Genomic DNA, 18,223 nt, shown 5'->3' on the forward strand with positions numbered 1-18,223 from the left:
TAAACCGTACATCCATCTACATACCACGATTAAGCAGAATAATGGCAGAGTATTTAAATTAGCCGATTACATTACCAGTCTTTTGTTTATTAGACTGTCACTGTGCAAAATAATATTGTACTTTTTTAGGATTTCAAAGACCTCGGTTCCCATGTGGAACGATAAATTGAACGAAATTAAGCAAGTCTACGCGCATAGTCGCGCATGAATCTATGTGCAAAACTAATGCGAAATAAGGTATCGTATTTTCATAGACCTCCGCCAAGTTGTCATTACTTGCATAATTATCATTAGTAGTATACAACAGTGTTAATGAGGTGGGGGGTGCTTTTGATTGTTCCTCCGTCAGAGCCATTTAAACTGGTCAGGATTTTATTGCATTATGTTTAGGACGGTAAGTGAATTTTCAGGAATCTGTAACATCTCAAAGTTTTCCGTTTATGTTTTTTTCATTGACTTGTAGTTCCTTCCAAACTGCTGTTGTAGAGGTTAATCGTAAGGCGAAACAACCAGGCGGTTTAATTAGAATCAACACTGTTCACGCACAAATTAAGTTAATTGACTAATACTCCCCTAATCCCCCCTAAAGGTAGGAACATTAACGACATTGTTTTTTTTGGGGGGGGGGGGGGAATGAAGAAAAAAAAGCAAAACACGGCGTCGGACCGTGAGGTCAGTCCTACAAAATGAATGAAAACTACTCTTGTATCCATTTTAGAGACTTTGTACTTGATCTGCTGGACCTGATTTTCATGTTTCCAGTTAAATCTAACGTGGCTGATAACCACCTAAAATGCGTCTTTAACCCCCCTGGGCATACATTTAAACTTAAAGCATGCCGCGCGATAAAAATGGCTGCTTTGAACCAAATCGAGCTGTTCCCATCGCAGGGAGGCTATTAGGGTGAAGAGCGGCCACGTGAAGCAGTTACGTCATGACTTATTTGGAACAGACGTTTAGTTAAACTGAAGTCAGCCAACAAGCAGAACTTGAACTGTTATCAGAATTGTGTGTATAAAAAGTTATTTTAAGGTAAAATTGTATTTAAAAGTCATATGGAACTCGATCACCGGTGCTTGCACGAGTTTCTTGGCTGGTTATCTCTCTGATGGCCTGAGACACGTTTGGTTCTGCTTCCCCGTAGTCGACATCCACCCGCGGTATTCCATCTTACCGTGTTAAGCGAAGGTAGTGAATTTCACGCCTCACATGGTAGCATTGGGGCTCCGCCTTTGTCTCTTGTGTAATAACTTTGCTCCTGTTTCTTTGCTGTGGGAGAACTGCCGTATTAATGTTTGAATGGTGTTGATGGGCTTGTAAGGATAATGTTGAACTAATGGGATCAGTGTCTTAGCTGAGCTTGTCTGGTTTGAAGGTTCATGGGACATTAATTATACCTCCAAAACCAGGATTGCTGAAGGTAGTGCAAATCAAGTCTGCTTCATTAAATAACAGCTTTATAAAAAGGCGTACAGCCTGAGATTTTACTGGAAGTTAGAGATTATGCATTGTAGTGTCTTATAAACCCATCTCAGTTAGTTAAATCTTGCACAGGAGAAATATTTAGGATTGCAATTAAAATATTCATCTAGCCTACACAATCAACCAGTGACCTGTAGGTTAAGGTCCCTGATTCCATAATATTATGTTTATATGCCATGGAAGGCACAAATATCAGTGTTAATGGTTGCAGTGTGTTATCTTGGAGGTCTGCAGAGTTTCCTGGACGGCTCATGCCTGTTAAATCAGAGTGGGAAATTGAGAGACCTTTCTGTCATCCATCTTCCATACCACATGAACTCCTGAAACAAGCTGGACGTTAACCTCCTTTACTGTTGTACTTGGCTGAACTTCATCCTTGTAAAGTAGGGGTTCCTGACCTTTTGATGACTGCGCGTGGGTTCGAGGCATACAAAAATGTTCATTTTTTCCAAATTTAACCAGCTCCTCCCCAAAACCCCCATCCTTCTGCAGTCTGCTGGAATACTGACGACGGACTGGGGGGTGGAAACCCAGTTGCATTTGGGGTTAAACACAATACAGGTTTCTACATTATGGTGGAGCAGAATTGTGCAGCTAGCTAAATTAAATCTTCATATTTTACCTTGTGGCCATTTCTTATGCATTTTTTCCATCTTTTACAATTGACTGTGACGGTCTTGCTCATAAGACAAAATGTAGGCAGCTCTGCTTATAAAGAATGTAGTTCTATTATACATATGATGTGCTCTACAAAGCCTCCCTTTTCTTCCTCTTCACAATAATCCCCCCCAGCTGAAACCAGGCCCTGACCCTTTTGTTCTCATTGTGTGGGTGAGTGTGTGGAGTCTCTGTAGTTTGACCCCCGAGCTCCAAGTCAGCAGGGGTCCCTGAACTAGCCAGTGTCCCCTACTGAGCGTGATGCCTTCCTTGAGTGACTTCCCTGTCTTGCATGCTGATGTGCATGGGATCCATCCAGGCAAATGCAGGCAAACTTGGGGGCAGATATTGTATCTTGCCGTCACCAGGGCAGCGTGTAACTAAGGAAACGCCTCAGGGCTGTTCCAGGCTGCGGCTCTGGAGGCAGGTTTTCTCGTCTGGTGGCCCGCTGGAGCATGCAGTAATTCCCCGGGTGTGTGTGAGGGGAGTGCCTGAGCTGGAACGGGAGGCGGGCAGACAGAGGCAGGGACCAGTGAAGGACCTGGTAGGGCGGCAGCACTGCTGCAGCAGAGTGAAGACGCCCGTGTTGCCGGCTGGAGCGTAGGCAGGCCTGGACACCGGGACTCGGCGTGTGCGTGTGACATGAAGAGTGTTTATGTGCCTGCTGCACTGGGACACTGTTGAGCAGACGAGATGGGAGGCTCTCTTAGCCAGCACAAGAAGAGTGGGGTGGCCGGCTGCCCCCGGCCAAAAAACAGCAGCATGTGAGTGTTTCCTTAATTCTAATTAGGATTCCTCAGCATTTTCTGTGAGATATCTTTAGAGATGATGGGCTGCTTCACTAAACTGACTGTGTGACACAGGGAGTTGGTCTTGGATAAGTGAGGGAAATGGGACAGCATAAAGATACTGGGGTGTTTTTGTCATTTTTATTTGTGCTTTACCCCCTTTTTGGTAGACACTGTGGTGCCCTGGCCCGGTGTAAGCAGCAGTCGGACCCGTGTGTGTCTGCCTATCCTTGCCGACCCACGTTTGCTTATTCCTGATACCGCGCTCGAGTGTAACTGGCCGCAGCGTGCGACCAAAAGTGTGTTTTGAAGATGTACTCTGTCAAACATGGGTTAACTACCAGCTGTTGTTTAAAAAGGAAGTTTTATTCTTGCTGCATTCCTGTCTTTGGAGAACCCCCCCTCCAAAAAAAGCTTGTTTATTTGGGTAGTGCTCTAACCCCAGCTGATTTTCTCCATCCTGTCCTAGGAGTAACTAAGTTCTGGTTGTATGGAATCTGCCTTTCCTCAGGGCTGCTTGTGTTTCCCTCCATACCTTGGATTTTGGCGAACGTGATCAAAGTATAAATTTACACTTTGCATTAGCCCTTCGATAGACTGTCATCCCATCCAGGGTGTACTCTAGCTGTTATATTTTTTTATTTCAAAATATGTACCAAAAACCGGAATTAGAGTACGAATTTCCAGCGTTTAACTTCTGTGTTTTATGTTACGGTGCAGTAAAGTATAAAAACACTACTTTGCCAGCTCTGGAGGGAGAGAGAGACACTGGGTCTGAAGATGTTTGATATTTTTAGAAAGCTACAGGGCACCTTGAGGAAGGAGCTGCTGACACTGTAAACCATAAACCACAGCCATTACCCCTGCCGCACTTAGAGGCAATTTTATAGGCCTTGGCACCATCCCGCCATTTGATGGTCTCACCTATGCATCAGTCGGTGAGAACAGGAATCCGATCCTCTCCTGAACAGCTTTATTTCCCCAAGTTTTGCCTTTGACTTTGAGAAATTTCCTTCATTGGTTAACCTTCTGCATGACTGAATGAGCAGGACCCTGTTAACTACCCACTTCTATGTGCTCCTTGTAAGGGGAGCGGTCTGTGGCTCTGTGGGCTTGGCCCCTTTGCCCGTGATTGGAAGGTTACTGGTTCAAATCTCATGGTTGGCAGAGTGATTTCACTGCTGGGCCCGTGAGCAAGACACCCGACTGGGATTTTGCTTCGGGGACTGCCTAACCCTACTCTCTCAATTGCATGTCATCTTGAACAAAACTATCTGCTAAATAAACGTCATAGGCTTTAGTTTTGGATGCATGCGTGCTGACAGCCTTGTACAGCTGCTGTTCTGAGTGGAACTTGGGAGATACACATCTGCTGGAAAATGGGGAGATAATGGCAGAATGACATTGCTAAAAATAATGAGCTGCCTCGGCACTCAAATTTAGAGGTGTGATGGCCTGCTTCAGGAATGCAACAAAATCCTATCAAGTGGCGTGGCCTACATTGTAGACCCATAATAGAAAAATGTCACCCTACTTGAAATTAAGGTATGGTCTTCCATGGGACTCCTGAAAGCAAACTATCTTTGATCACTCAGTGTTTAGAAGCCAAAGAATAATCCGTCCTCTAAACGTTATCCTGACCAGAGTCATGTGGGAAACCTGGAGTCTATCCCCACAGCATACAGCGCAAGGCGAGGGGTACACACTGGACAGGATGCTAGTCTTTGGAGAACACAGACTAGCTGACTTTGTGGAGCTTGCAAATTGGGACCTGAGCTTGTGATTATATGTGTGTGTGTTTTTTTTTTTTTTAAATCTTATTTATTCCTGGATCCTATATAGAAGCAGTCGCACGTCTTTGTGTAAACCAACAGATTTTGGAATCCTGTAGCCCTAAATGGTTAGCTTGTGTTGGTCTGTCTCCTAAAGACCCTCAGCCTGTTTCTGTTTATATGTTTTGTCTAGTCAGCTGGCAGAGCGTTAGGATAATGCCAAGACCAACTATTCTGTGAATTGATATCTTTTAGTGATTGATGTATGTTTGGTGTATCTGAATGTGCAATGACCGTGTGACTTCATGCCTTATTAAACTGCTACAGGTCGTTATTTGCCTATGAAGGCTCATGGAAGACCTGTAGTCGAATGTATCGATTGACGCGATAGTGGTGTTTAGAATAATGTAAATAAGTTGCCAGCACAACTCAGGCTCAGCAGTAAGAGGCAGGTTTAAGTTTGTCAAGCCCAGGTCAAGGTTCCGTTTCACAAGTACTTTGATTAACTGCCAATATATTTAAACGCTTTTCTTCGGTAATTTGTAGGGGGACAAAATGTATCATTTGATAAGGAAAATTTGTGCTGATGCAGTACTGCTTATAGTTGGATAGTGGCCCAACTTCAACAAGGTCCTGGGTGGTTTGGCGTCTGTAATCACGCTTCATTTATTGCCGGTGTTGGTCTCTGTTCTTGGTTCTGTATGTGGATTTTTACTGAAGTTCTACACTCAATTTCAAACCAAGGAAGTAGTTCTGTCATCTCATTACAAGGTTCCTCCTGACTTCTTACCCAGACACTGTGAAGTCAGTGCCGCTGAAGAAAGTGTTCGTCAGCAAATATTGATTAACCTGTACATTTTTTCTAGTTGTCCAGTTTTAAAATTTTCTTTCAGATCATCCTCATTGTCGTGGTGGGCAGAGCCAGAGGTGTAGATGAGGGATGTGGAGCTGCTCAGGGGGCTGTTGTGTTCTGGGTGGAAAAGGGATGGTCATCGCTGGTTAAGACAGCTGCTTCGATGAGAAGCTGGAGGCCTGCCCACTGCCCACATATATCCCTGATGCAAAGACACAGCCGGGTTATTGATGTGTCCCTACTGCAGTTTTGCATGGCCAAACCCCCCAGTGTGTGGTCCCGCTGAATGACAATGGCGACACTCCCTATGAGCCTTGCCTCTTCAGCTGTTCTGTGTGGCTGGTGGACCTGTTGCTGTCTGTCAGGTGCTTTGTCTCTCAAAGCTCTTTCTCTTCACTGCTGACCTTCCTGTCTTCATCTCTCATCTTACTTCGTCATCCTCTTCCTGATTTACCAGTCGTGCTCAGGATTTGGGACTGTATGCATATCTTATGGCCCGCCCAATGAAGTTTACAATGGTATCCTCCACTAACTGTGGCATTGTCACTGAGATCGTTATAGAGAATGCCAAATGAAATCTGCCGTTTCCCAATTTCAAAAGACATTCCTTTTGGGATGTAATTGTTATTGAAATTCGACATGAAATTATTTCCTGGTAAATTTGAACAAAGGTTTCAGTACGGTAACATCCTTCCCTGAGCTGATGTCAGCTGACCTCTGTGTAACAACTGAGTTTGTCCCCTGAATAAATATTGGAAGATGTTTTGGACACTCACATTGACTTCATGTTCCAATACTTTTATTTGTCTGGTGTTTAGGAGTCATTTCTACATAAAAGCTTTAACCCAGCAGTTTTGTCTTTTTGCATTTGTACTTCAGTGTGTTGAACAGATTAACACTTGTGGTTCGCTTTACAGTACTACTGTACATACATCCACTTGAGGTCTTTTTTGTGAGTAGGAGGTCCATTTTCCAGTTCTGAATTTTTAACTCTTCAGTCTTAAAAGGCTATTGTGTATTAAATGCAAGTGACTGCATTATGAATGGATGCCTTTTGGATTTTTGGCTGCTGCTTGCTCAAGGCAATGGAATTATGCCAACTGCCCGCAGAATGGGGGTTAGACAATGCCTGCTCACAGAGTCACCACAGTTACACTGTTTACCGTATTTTCCTAACCCACCCAATTAAAAAACGCACCTGTCCTTTGGCTGCTCATCAATACTTCAACATGCAATCTTACCGTTCCTGTTGCTCTCTGCTGACAAGCTGTTGTTCATGGGGGGGTGCTTTCAGTTTTTTTTCTCCCCCCCCCTCATTATTTTCCTTGCACGCTCTGACTTGCAATGTCACAGACTCATTTTAAGTCACTGTCAAGACGCACCAGACATCTCAGGGAGATGCACACTTTGGCACATCCAGGAAATATTTTGACTGCGGTTTCTGCTGAAAAGCTGCATTTTTGTAGTTTGTCTGATTGACCACTAGGTGTCCTACAATTCCCACTTAATCACTTTGTGTGTGAGCACATAGGAATAGGATTAGACTACAGTATTAATATTCAATTCTTTTTTTGTATTCACAATTTGTAAGAGGGTTTTATTTCTCCCCTTGATGCATTAAAATCCCCTGTTATGCATAATATTAGTAATAGTGTTGGAGGCAATTAAGATCACAAGCTAATGTTTGTATGGGCAGTGATTGAGAACATTAGGTCCTGAATTTTACGTTAGGACAGATGAACAGTGGCGGCTTATATATGTAATATGGAGGCGTGAGAGAATTTAATGTAAAGCTGCTTTGAATGATATGTGATATGTATTGTGAGCTTTCTGGCCATCTTGATCAGCACTTGCTGGAGTTATTTTTGTCTCTAGCGGAAGGCATGTTATGCAAGATGTTTGTTCTTCAGACTGTCTGTAGCCTGCTCTGTTTTCGACCTACCCCCAAATTTTGGTTTACTTGGATGTAAACACTGCCAGCCTTTCCACAGAATCTTGCTACTTCGACTGTCTTGCGGCCCCAAAACAGCTGTAGGTGCTAAGATATGATGGAAATGATCCTGCCCTCTGTTTCAAATATTTATCCTAGTCAGAGTCTTGGGGGTAACGGTAGCCTACAAATAAACTGGAATGTGACAGTTTGGTATACTTGGCGGCACGGTCCACTCAAGGAACTTCTTATTCTACGTGGTAGCTGTGCATTACTGCTGTAATGTGGGACGCCAACAGTCCTGCATTCTCCTTTTCTGAATGGAAAGGGTTGGGTCCCTTTCCCAAGTGATTTAGTGCTGTTAGTGGAGGCTTGGAATTAAATGGAAGAGGTTAAGCAGAGGAGTCTAAAGGCTCAGGGCAAAAGTAGGACACTAACCCTCTGGTTTTCTTAAATTCAGACCTGTGGACATGGAAGCTGAAAGGAAGCTCCAAGGGCTGAGAGTGGCTGCTTGTAGGTCCAGTAATGTGGTCATTCTGCCCAGGCTCCTCCATCCTTTCTTCATGGACCAAAGTCATCAGCGGGCCAATCCCTGGATGCCTGCTAATAGATTAGCATTGGTAGTCTGATAAATGAACTGTTCATGCTTTTTATTTTGATTTTAAGATGCTTTAGTACTGTACATGCTGGGGTATTCATAATATTTGTGTGAAACTGTGGAAGTACAGTTATGTTATTTTTATTACATAGATATTAGCCTACCTTTTCCCTATGCTTCTTAGGGTTGGCTCCAGGCAAATGCTACTAGAGAGCTGTAATGTCTCCTATGTAAGGGTCAATATCCCAACATTTTTACTAGGGGTGTATAGATATATTGTGATGAATCATCAGTGTAGCGATTCTATTGCGTCGATCTGTAGCTAGCATTACTGGTCTGCAAATAATTTTGAGGAATGTATAGTGCTGAGTGTGTAGGGTGGAGGCAAGTCAGGGTTCAAAGTTTTAAAGAGCTGGGAAAACTTGTTTTTGTAAAGCATGGGCTTGCTCCAACCTATTAATTTAGGCAATGGGGTTTTGCTTTTGGGAATTCATAGCATTGTACTTGACTGAGTTTCCCTGAATTTCCCTGTTTCTTTTAGGTTTTTCTGAGGCATTAATGGAGTTGAGCCTTTGATGGATAGCCAGTACTCAGTGAGGCAGGGTTTTTCAAATATGAGGCTGTTTGGGTAAATGGGGTTGGAAGATAATGCACAGTAACTCAAATGTTCATATTCAGCTGAAGCATACATTGCAGATCAGTCCCTTCCTTAACATTTGGTCTCCTGGGGCTTTTGCTATGCATGTGTCTTTATTTAATTTCTTTTATGATTATGACCCATAACTTTCCCCGGACCACTTACCCTAGTGTTACTAGACTTAGACCTCATTAGTTAAGTTGGTCTTATACAGAGTAATTGATATTTCTGAAGGTAAACAAATGCAGCCATACATAATTTCAAGCATAGTTTTGCTTTGTTATAAACCAAATATGATTGTTTGTTTATCCTGTCGTTGAGTTTCATTCAACCTGAATGAACTGGGTTGCCACTGGTCCTATAACAATTTCCCCAATGCCTTTCTAATGTTACGCTATGTGATGCTGTCATTCTTGTGTATGTTTGTTCAAATGTCTTTGAAAAAGCTCATGCCTGATTCTTTTAAAAATCATAACCTTATTACAGTCCATATTGTGGGGGGTAGGTGCTTTTGGCCTTGCATTGGCAATGCGAGCTTGAATAAGTATTGCACGACTGAGCTGAAGCTTCTCATTCCATTATAGGAAGCATGGGATGACTCACACGGTGCGCGTTTCTTCAGAAGACGAATGATGTTAGTTATTAGTGTTAATAAAGCTGTGACAGAAGAAGATAGATCCTCCGATTGCATTTTCCTTGGCATTTCCCAGTTGCCAGCTCAGCAAGTGCTGAATTAAATTGGTCATTTAAAATAGCTTTTGGACTAGTTCCTCTACAGACAACTTCCACCTCACACAAGGCTATTACCCACAGATCAGATTCTGCTGCGCCCCCCCCCCCCCCCCACACACTCAGAGCAGCAGAAAACAAATTTTTACCAATTAATTTATATTAAAAACCTTTCAATAGCACAGGGTATATAGCTGCTGACTAGCCAGCTTGGGTGTGTTTCACAAGAACTGGTGAAATATTTAAACTAGTGTAAATAACTAATGTCACGGAATGCACATTTCTTCTGTTTTTTTTCTCCACTAGCTCTTTTGTGGCTCTTACTTAAATGGGCCGGCCCTGACCTCACCTATCAGGCAGCATTAGGGTGGGGAGTAGGGCTGCCAGAGGGGCATGGATACCATGATGGATTCAGGGGGCTCAGCACTTTGGAGGGGTCCCAAAATCCCCCTAATCTGCAAAATCAGCTGAGCAATTGGGAGTGGCAACCCGAGCAGGGGGCCCAGGATGATACTCTCCTGGTGAGGAGCGAAGGTGAACTGAAGAGCAGGGTTATTACTGTGGATAGACACTGAGAGCCAAAATACCATAACACGATATTTTTGTCATCACTATCCACAATATAAATCACTATATATATATATATATATGCACACACATACAGTGGAGATTAATATTTATCGGTTTGGTCAATAACTGCACACTTAACTCAGTTTACAACATATTAAATCATGTATAATTGAAGGCACAACATGTAAGATTTTTATTGTTGCTTCGGTCTGAAGCGTTTGCTTCGGTTTGGTGACTTCAGAACGTGCGGGAGACGTTGAGTCTGAGGACGACGGGCTCGCGCATGTACGCATAGCCGGCCATTCCGCGTGCCTGCGCGTGGACGATGACGTTTTGGGTGGCAAAACGATTAGTTGTGTTGCCACCTGTAGTCCAATCAGTATTGCAAATCACAGTAGATTGGTCCACATCAAATTCCCCACATATAAACCAAATACACAATCAATATGGAAGCTTTTTTTTATATCAGTTCTCCGTTGTCAGCCGTGTCGCACACGCCAGATACATGAGAGTTAATTGGCAACCCTGGGTTAGATCTACTGAGACATAATTGTCAAAGAAGTGATTTACGCAGACAGCGATGAGATGTTATGTAGGCTGACATTGTCTTGTTTCACATCGCTCTGTTTTTGTTGTAGTACTGCGCGACCTGCGAACACGCACGCAACGCGTCATAGGCGTTTGCCGGTTTGTTCCGTCGTTCTAGTAAGTGTTAATTAGTGTACTTGTAACAGTGTTATTTGCCTTACTTATACGGCGCTTTGGACAAAAGGACACCTCATAAAATTGGCCATATCTAGACCGATTGCCCGATCCCTGCGAAATCACCATGTGGGGTCACTAGCCGGTCCATCGGTGGCTCCGTAATATTTATGAATACACTGCAGCTGGGATTTGCTAGACATTTTGCCCCTTGTGGTTGCAATGTGCATTACAGCATGTGAAACGGCAGAAGGTGGCAGTCTTCGTACTTCAGTCGCGTTGTAACTGTCCCTGTTTTGTCACAGGTGTATCTAAAAAAAGTTGTAAATTGTTATCTTTGGCCTTTGGGGAGCATCATGGTTAAGACTCTGGGTGGAGGCAACACTGCATATACGAGATGAAAGGCTATTATCAAGACGCCTGTTACAATGAGGTAGTGTCTAGAGGAGAATCCTATCATTATATTCTCTTCTGTAATGAGGCAGAACAAGGCCAAGTGTTGTGTCTAACAAAGACTGTCTTTCAACTTATCAAAAGAGCCGAGTTAATAATTACCTACCATGCAAAACACATAACCAAAGTCTCATTATGAATGGTTATTTGGTAAGTAATATATCAAGTACCTGGTGAGGCACAGTAGCTGGTCAGGCTGTCAGCTATGTATTGATAGTATAGTCACTGTACATTTTAATATCCCAATACTGCTAAACGTTTCCAAAGATCAGTTGGTGACTTGTATTTACAGCAAAATATGTAGCGTTTATGATGTATTGTTTTTCCCAAATATTACGCTGCATGTGGACATAAGGAACCGATTCGTTCATGTAATACAGCAGTTAACTGTGTCTTGATGAGAGTTAAAGTTCCCTTCCTTTAGCTAATGCTGCACACAGAAATGAATATTGTCCACATGGTACTGCTTGCTGAGCTGAAACAGGGAAGCGGGGGGGGGGGGGGGGTAGAGAGCTGCACCACAGGGGCTGAGGAGTTAATGAGAAGCCGATGTCGGCTCCTGAATCACCACTGGTAAATGTAGATGAGTCGGCCTCAAAGCCGGGCTGCCTTCCCTTGTTAAGGCGAAGGGGGGGGGGGTCAGGGTTTGCTAAGCCAGTGTCTGTCAGTACGCTGAAGATTCTTTTGAAACTAAAAACTTGCACCTCCCCCCCTCCTGCTTTGACAATAGTTTGGCCCTGAAAAAGGAAGAAAAAAGAGGGGGGCGGGGAGCTAGAAAAACTCACTTGGGGGGGGGGGGGGGGAGCTATCTTGCAGCCAGCTGATTGCTGCGTTGGTATTCCGAGCTAGGAGGCTGAGAGGGAGCCGCAGGTACAGATCCCATTCCCAGCTTCTGAAGTGAAGAGGCTGTGAAAATAAGTAACGACCTGCAGCTGGTGGCTCGTTCCAAGACGGGAAGGAGCTGGCAGTGATGAACTGGGTGAACTGAAGGGAGTTTGCACAGAGGAAGTGAGGAGGCAGTCACAGCCGTTGGGCTGGTGGTGTGAAGCCACATCCGTGGCTTGCTCAGAGCGAGACTGAGAGAGAGAGAGAGAGAGAGAGAGGGAAAGAGAGAACGAGGCAAACACACTGCTTTTAAGTCAGTCTCCCTCTCCATCTTGCGGACCGTGTCAAATCCAGCTGAGATCTGGAACGAAGGAAGCTCAGAGAAAGATGTCCTACAGCCCGTGGTCAGTGCTGTCGCCGATTCAATGGGCAAAGTGGACCTGGTCAGCTGTCAGAGGCACAGACGCTGAGGAGGAGCACGACGAGAGCCAGGAGACGGGCTTGAAGGATGACGAGCAACATTCCCAGGATGACAGGTCTATGGGCCACAGGCGAGTTGTTTTCACTGCCGCTGCGGCAAATCTGCAAAGCCTGTTTTGCTGTGTGTGATGGTGGGGGCTGGTTTCTTCACGGCTATGGGACTCCACCTGTTGCTCGGGGCCGGGAACTCGTTAGCTTTGAGGGTGTGTTGAGGGGTGCGGGGCCGACGCCATGTGGCTAAGTCCTGGCGCTCCATGTCTAAATGAGTGGTTCTGTTCTCGCCGGGTGCCTCTCCTGGAATTTGCAGGGCAATAGATGACGTGAGAGATGAGGCCGGTGTGGAGGGTGCCTGAAGTACTGCTCGCCCTGTTGTGGCTGCCTGTGATGATGTTGTTGTGCTGGAGAGCAGCTATGAGAACCTCCGTCATTCAAAACACACAAATTCAGGTCCTACTGAACATCCTCATAAACGTAGGAGGAAATGGGGCTTTGTAAACATTTGCCTTGGGTTGTTTGCCAGCCCAGAAGGGGGAAGGCAGGCTTTCTCTTTGTACTGGTTTCCAAGTGACCCTCGAAGATTGCAAAGTTGTGGACCTGCAGCCTGGCCGCTCGCTGGCACGGTGGGGTACGTCTCTCCAGGGTTAATGACAGGCATAAGGAGCACAGGTTCTGGGATCACCGTCTGTCTCATGGAGAAGTTTGTGGACCTGTGAGTGAGCAGAGGAGAGGAGAGCCCCCCCCCCCACCCCACCACTTTCTTTTTTTTGGCTCACAGGATGGGTAGGGGGGGGTGCAGCTGAGGCATGCAGACAGAGGCGGTCCTTGTTTCTGGTCTTAGAGCGGGTGCTGTAGCCCAGATGCGGGTAATGCAGGTGGTCTGGCCATCACCGTCCTCTTAGTGCTTTGCCCTGTTTTTGGGTCAGTGCTGACTAAGCATTCCTTTTCTTTACTGTAGCTGCTTTTAACTTTTAATCATGACCGTCAGCTGGAGCAACGTGTCGGCTGGATGTGGGTCTCTAGAATAAGCACAGTTCTGTGCTAAGAGTTGGATCTTCACCTATTTCCTCCTTCCTGGTTAGTTGGCCACAGCTACATCTGGGACTCTGGAACTATTGGCCGAATTAGATGATCTATATGAGCTGGAGAATGTTAATATTTAATCCTTCCTTTCTCATGTAGCTCTGACTCCGAGGGAAACTTTGAGACCCCCGAGGCTGAAACTCCCGTCCATGGGCACCTGAAGGAGCTGTTGGAGCAGGAGAACGTCACTGCAGTCTGCTCAGGTAACGCTGCTGCTCTCCTGCCACCACTCTACTGGTGGCCCTGCCGTCTATAAGCCTATTGAAATACAACCGCCCACGTGTTGCAGTAATCGAAAGCATGACTTTATTCCTTTCAGTCCCCTCCCCCCACACACACACTTCATTCAGTAGCATCATCATGGTTGCCAAGGTAACTGAGCAGTGCTCAGGTTCTCTGTGGATCCAGCTCTAGTTTTTGTTTTGGCTCGGGAAGGTAAAATAAGCTTCCATCTGAAGACTTGCAACAGTAGTTCTCTTGATGAGCAGTTTGGCTTGTTGAATCGTCGTCTGGATGTCTGAACCTTCCTCTGAGCCAAGGTGCATTTTCTTCTTCTCCCGGTGGGGGAGGAACGCTGCAGGACCACACAAGATGCCATTGTGGACTGGCAGGGGAGATGTTCGGTTCTGTCTGTTGCCTCATTACGAAGCTTTCGTTGCTTCAAAGCATTATTTGCTTTAAAGAAATGGACACAAAGTCAGCTGTCAGGATTAGCAGGGATGCTTTGTTTTGCTCTGGGTTATTAAAAACATAGGTTAAATACCTACATTCAATATTTTGGGTATGCTGAGAGAGAACAAGAGTGGTCCATGATTCATACTGCAGCAAAGTGATGTATTAATTTGGGCTGAGTCACTACCAGCTTCACGGACCTTTACAAGCATAAGTTCTGGTCTTGGGTTTGTGTACGTCTGAGCTGTGCACAGTGGTGAAAATCAACTTCTCAGAAATGACCCTGCGGTTCCATTGCTGGCAGGTTTGTCCATTAAAGTTTTACAGCAGCACTAAAACCTGCAGCTGCCTACAGTGACTTTATTTCCACATGAAAATAAGTGTTGTCAAAAAATAAATCTAAGTTGACTTCCAATTTATAGTCACGTGTACAGGCTTATGGTTGCATTTTTTAAATAGACCTGCCCCCAGCTCAACCCCCCCCCCCCTTACACAGTTCTGTTTTTTTTATTTATTTCACCTACACACCCCCTGCAATTTCATTGGGGCCCTCCAGGAAGGTGTGCCCCATAGTTTGAATACCTGCAGTAGAAGTAACTATTTCATGGCAGAAGTCTGAGCCACAAACAGCGTTGTGTGTAGTTCAGATGCTGTTATTGTATATTCTGGCATCCAGATGATTGGGTGCTAAAAGGACACTTCCAGTTTCCACCATATTTTCTTCTTTGGTGTCTTCACCGGCCATAAAGCCAAAACAACTGCTTTGGCATACGGCCCAGACTTGCATCCTCCTCGTTTATAGGTGACAAATGTTCACCATGAGCTGTTTCTGTTGGTCCATTTTTTGATGTTCTGTTTAAAGTGGGAAAGAGTGTCTGAACTTGGTGCTCAGAGGTCAGGAAGTTCTGTAAATGTGGCATGTTCCTAGATGGTTAGAAGGATATCCCAGAAACCTGCATACACACCAGTCCTTCGTGGATAAAATTGGCCACCCCTGCTTTAGACTATGGTGTGTACCGTGCCCCAAGGAAGAGAAAACCCATCACTTCCAAATTGCTGGGCCCATGTTGTGTAGAATGACCTATCGAGTGAGAGCATGCACAGTAGAGGTCTGTGACACCATGTGTTTGTCTCTGGCTACACGCCGATCCACAGAGAGCTCTTGGCTCAATAGCCATCTTCTGTTCCATTGTATTTCTGGAGTTCAGGCTCGCGGTTTGGGTTTTTCCCACAACAAAAAAAAGGAGCTGTACAAAAGAGCCTGATTAATCCCTGAGGCGCTGAGTGGACCTACGGCACACATGACTGGACCCCTGAATCCCCCCCCCCCCCTCACACACAGACTATGGCCTAATCACACCCATACTGAATTATGTAAAATAAATCCTGTCTGCTGTGTGATGAATGCCCCTTTGAGATATATCTGTTTCAGGCCTCTTGTGATTTTCAAAATCTATTTTGTTGGTGAGCTATAGAGAGAAGGCCTGTGTTCTCACGCAGAGAGAGACCATCTTTTTTTTTTTTTTGTTCTATAGTGACTCATCACTCAGGCTTGCCTGTGTTTTGATGAAACGGCGAACACTTGTTAGTTAGACATTTCTGGAAAGTAAAACACCCAGTTCTATTCTTGTAGTGGTAGTTAGCTTAAGTAGCATGTTAGCACTAAGTCCACAAACCGGCCGCCCATACGACAGCTGGACTAACCCCCCCGGCTCTGTCATCTTGCGCTTGCACTCTGCACTTGGGGCTCTACAGAGGGAGGCTACGCGGGCACGGCACTGCATAATTAAGCCTTAACTGATAGCCACAAGCCGTGCTCAGAATCGCCCAGGTCAGCTATTTAAATCTATCTAACTAAAGACTGGTGGATGCAGGCTAAGCAAATCTGGCTAGTAAAATGTGTTTATGATTCCTTAATCTTAGGTTTTAAGTTGAATCCAGGTGTCAGGGATGAATAGATTTAATGACGCCCCCCCCCCCCAAATCCCCATGCCTTTCTTGGTAATGACGCTGTGCTTTTGTTTCTCTCTCTTTCTACAGGAAGATCAGTTATCACTGGGATGGCATCCCCTGAGAGTCATCTCTCAAGTATAGTTTTTTTTTTTCGTTTTTGCGCCAGGCTTGTCTGATTTCTGTGCTTTAGAGCATTGCTGCAGTCTGCCCTGTATAGTGTAGGGAGGCCATATGTCGCATTCATCCTGGACCTTTTTATTGGTGTCTCGTCAGGTTACTTCCTGAGGAAGTCATGGGCTTGGGAGAAGGAACAACTGCGTTGCATGTTCTGATTACAGCCATGTAAACAATGGCCACTTCTCCGAATGGGTGTTGACATGCATTTCACAGTCTCAGCTGCGTGAGCTGGGCTGCGATCGCAAAACATGAGCCCTGGTCTGGGAACTGCAGTCCGTCCGATGCCATTTGCTGTTTCTGTCCTGCGGCCTGAATCGCAAAGGCTGCCCCTCGATGGGCTGGCAGCCATTGTAAGAAAGATTTATCTACCCTGAGAGGGATGCCTGCAGGCAGAATGTTGTGGTCTCTGGAGCCTTAACCATAGACGGGTTGCCTCCCAAGTCCAAATGCGTCAGTTTCACATGCAGCCCAGTGAAACCTTCCGGCTGTGGGGAGCGGAATTGGTTCTCACCCAGAATCTCTGAAGAATCATCAGTCTATTTTGATTAAAAAAAATTAACAGTAAACCAGATATTTTCTGGTCTCCTAGCAACCAGCCTTTTCCCTTCTGATGTTCAGTATGACTTCTTACTTAATGGAGGCTGTTTACTGAAAGGCATAGCATTCATCTCTCCTTTTCATCTTGAAGCTTTCTGATACCATGAAATGTAAGCCCCCCAACCCCCTGTAAAAGTTTGGCCAAATTTCAACAAATGTGTTAAAGGTCACAGACTTAATTTCCATTTCTGATGCAAGTGTTGAAGTCCAGGTCATTACAAACATGCTTTTAAGGTACTAAAAGCATGTTTGCTTTTAGCAGACACAGTCCCATGAGACTGTTTGTTTATTACTGAAGGTTATGATCGATCTTCCGCCGCTGTCTTGACAGAGTGCAGCAGGCTTCTCCACCCTTCTCATCCTCGCTCTGCCTCCTGCTGTGTGTTCACTCATAAAATAACTTCTCTTGTAAATAGTTTCTCTCTAGCCTCCATTAGTGAAGCAGCTGGTAGCCCTCTGTTAAGTCAAGGACTAACGGGGTGACTCAGCCTCCATGCCTGTGATCAGAAGGTTGCTGGTTCAAGCCCAAGCTTTGGAAAAATAGTCATCTCAATTGGGCCCGTGAGCAAGGCCGTTAAACCCCCCCTCCCCCAGCCAAAATGCTCCAGGGGCACCAGTTAAATGACCGACCCCAAGCTTTGCTATCAACTTTGTTCGTTCGTGAACATATGCTTGTGAATGTGTCTCATGGAGAGCCAGATGGGATTTGTGCAAAGAAACACTCCATTGTACTTGTACAAATGGCAAATTATGGATCATCAGATTTTTCTCTGGTATAGCATATTTTAACAAGGTGCGTAACCAGAATCGCCCCGATAAACATGTATAGATATCTATAGATATAAATATGTTTTAATGAATGCCTTTGGATAAGGCACCGTCTTGAAGGGGCTGAATGTTTGTGAGAGATACCGTGAGTGTGATCATGCCTGCCTTTTGACACGCTGTAGCCCGGCTTCCTCGACCACATAGGAAGTGCCTGATTGATGTCACTGTCGTGCTCAGCCCCTGACCAGACGCACCTGGAGGATGTTGCGGGCCGTGGCGCTGGATGGTTCCTCCCTCTTGCACTTTGGCCATTGTGCTTGCGGCAGCGTCAGGAGACGAGAGCCATTGTTATCCTGTCAGCCTGCTGCATTTTGACCTCACAATTTCAACAGGCTTCAGATACATGCTCTGGCTGCGCTGTGCTCTTTTACATTAAGCTAATAATGTCTTCGTCCACTTCTGTCATCTGCTTAATTTTGGAAGAAGTTATAGTCTGTGTC

At 45.1% G+C, this 18,223-nt stretch overlaps 1 protein-coding gene across 5 annotated transcripts in view; it reads left to right on the top strand.

Annotated features, from left to right (window-relative positions):
* Positions 1 to 656: 656 nt before the first annotated feature.
* LOC111857592 (transforming acidic coiled-coil-containing protein 1) overlaps positions 657 to 18,223 on the top strand; it is a 29,564-nt gene continuing 11,997 nt past the window's right edge. Inside the window, exons 1-4 of one of the 5 annotated variants that reach the window (XM_072704205.1) lie at positions 657 to 672; positions 12,021 to 12,547; positions 13,656 to 13,759; positions 16,269 to 16,316. In XM_072704205.1, the coding sequence (XP_072560306.1) occupies positions 12,384 to 12,547; positions 13,656 to 13,759; positions 16,269 to 16,316 (316 nt within the window). In that variant the 5' untranslated portion in view covers positions 657 to 672; positions 12,021 to 12,383. Of the gene's footprint in view, positions 673 to 2,562; positions 2,904 to 11,977; positions 12,548 to 13,655; positions 13,760 to 16,268; positions 16,317 to 18,223 lie in introns of those variants that run through there. The other 4 variants (XM_023838631.2, XM_023838629.2, XM_023838632.2 and 1 more) reach the window with 4 other exon arrangements.

The sequence above is a fragment of the Paramormyrops kingsleyae genome, chromosome 2, assembly GCF_048594095.1.
Source record: "Paramormyrops kingsleyae isolate MSU_618 chromosome 2, PKINGS_0.4, whole genome shotgun sequence".
In the NCBI taxonomy this organism is placed as follows: Eukaryota; Metazoa; Chordata; class Actinopteri; order Osteoglossiformes; family Mormyridae; genus Paramormyrops; species Paramormyrops kingsleyae.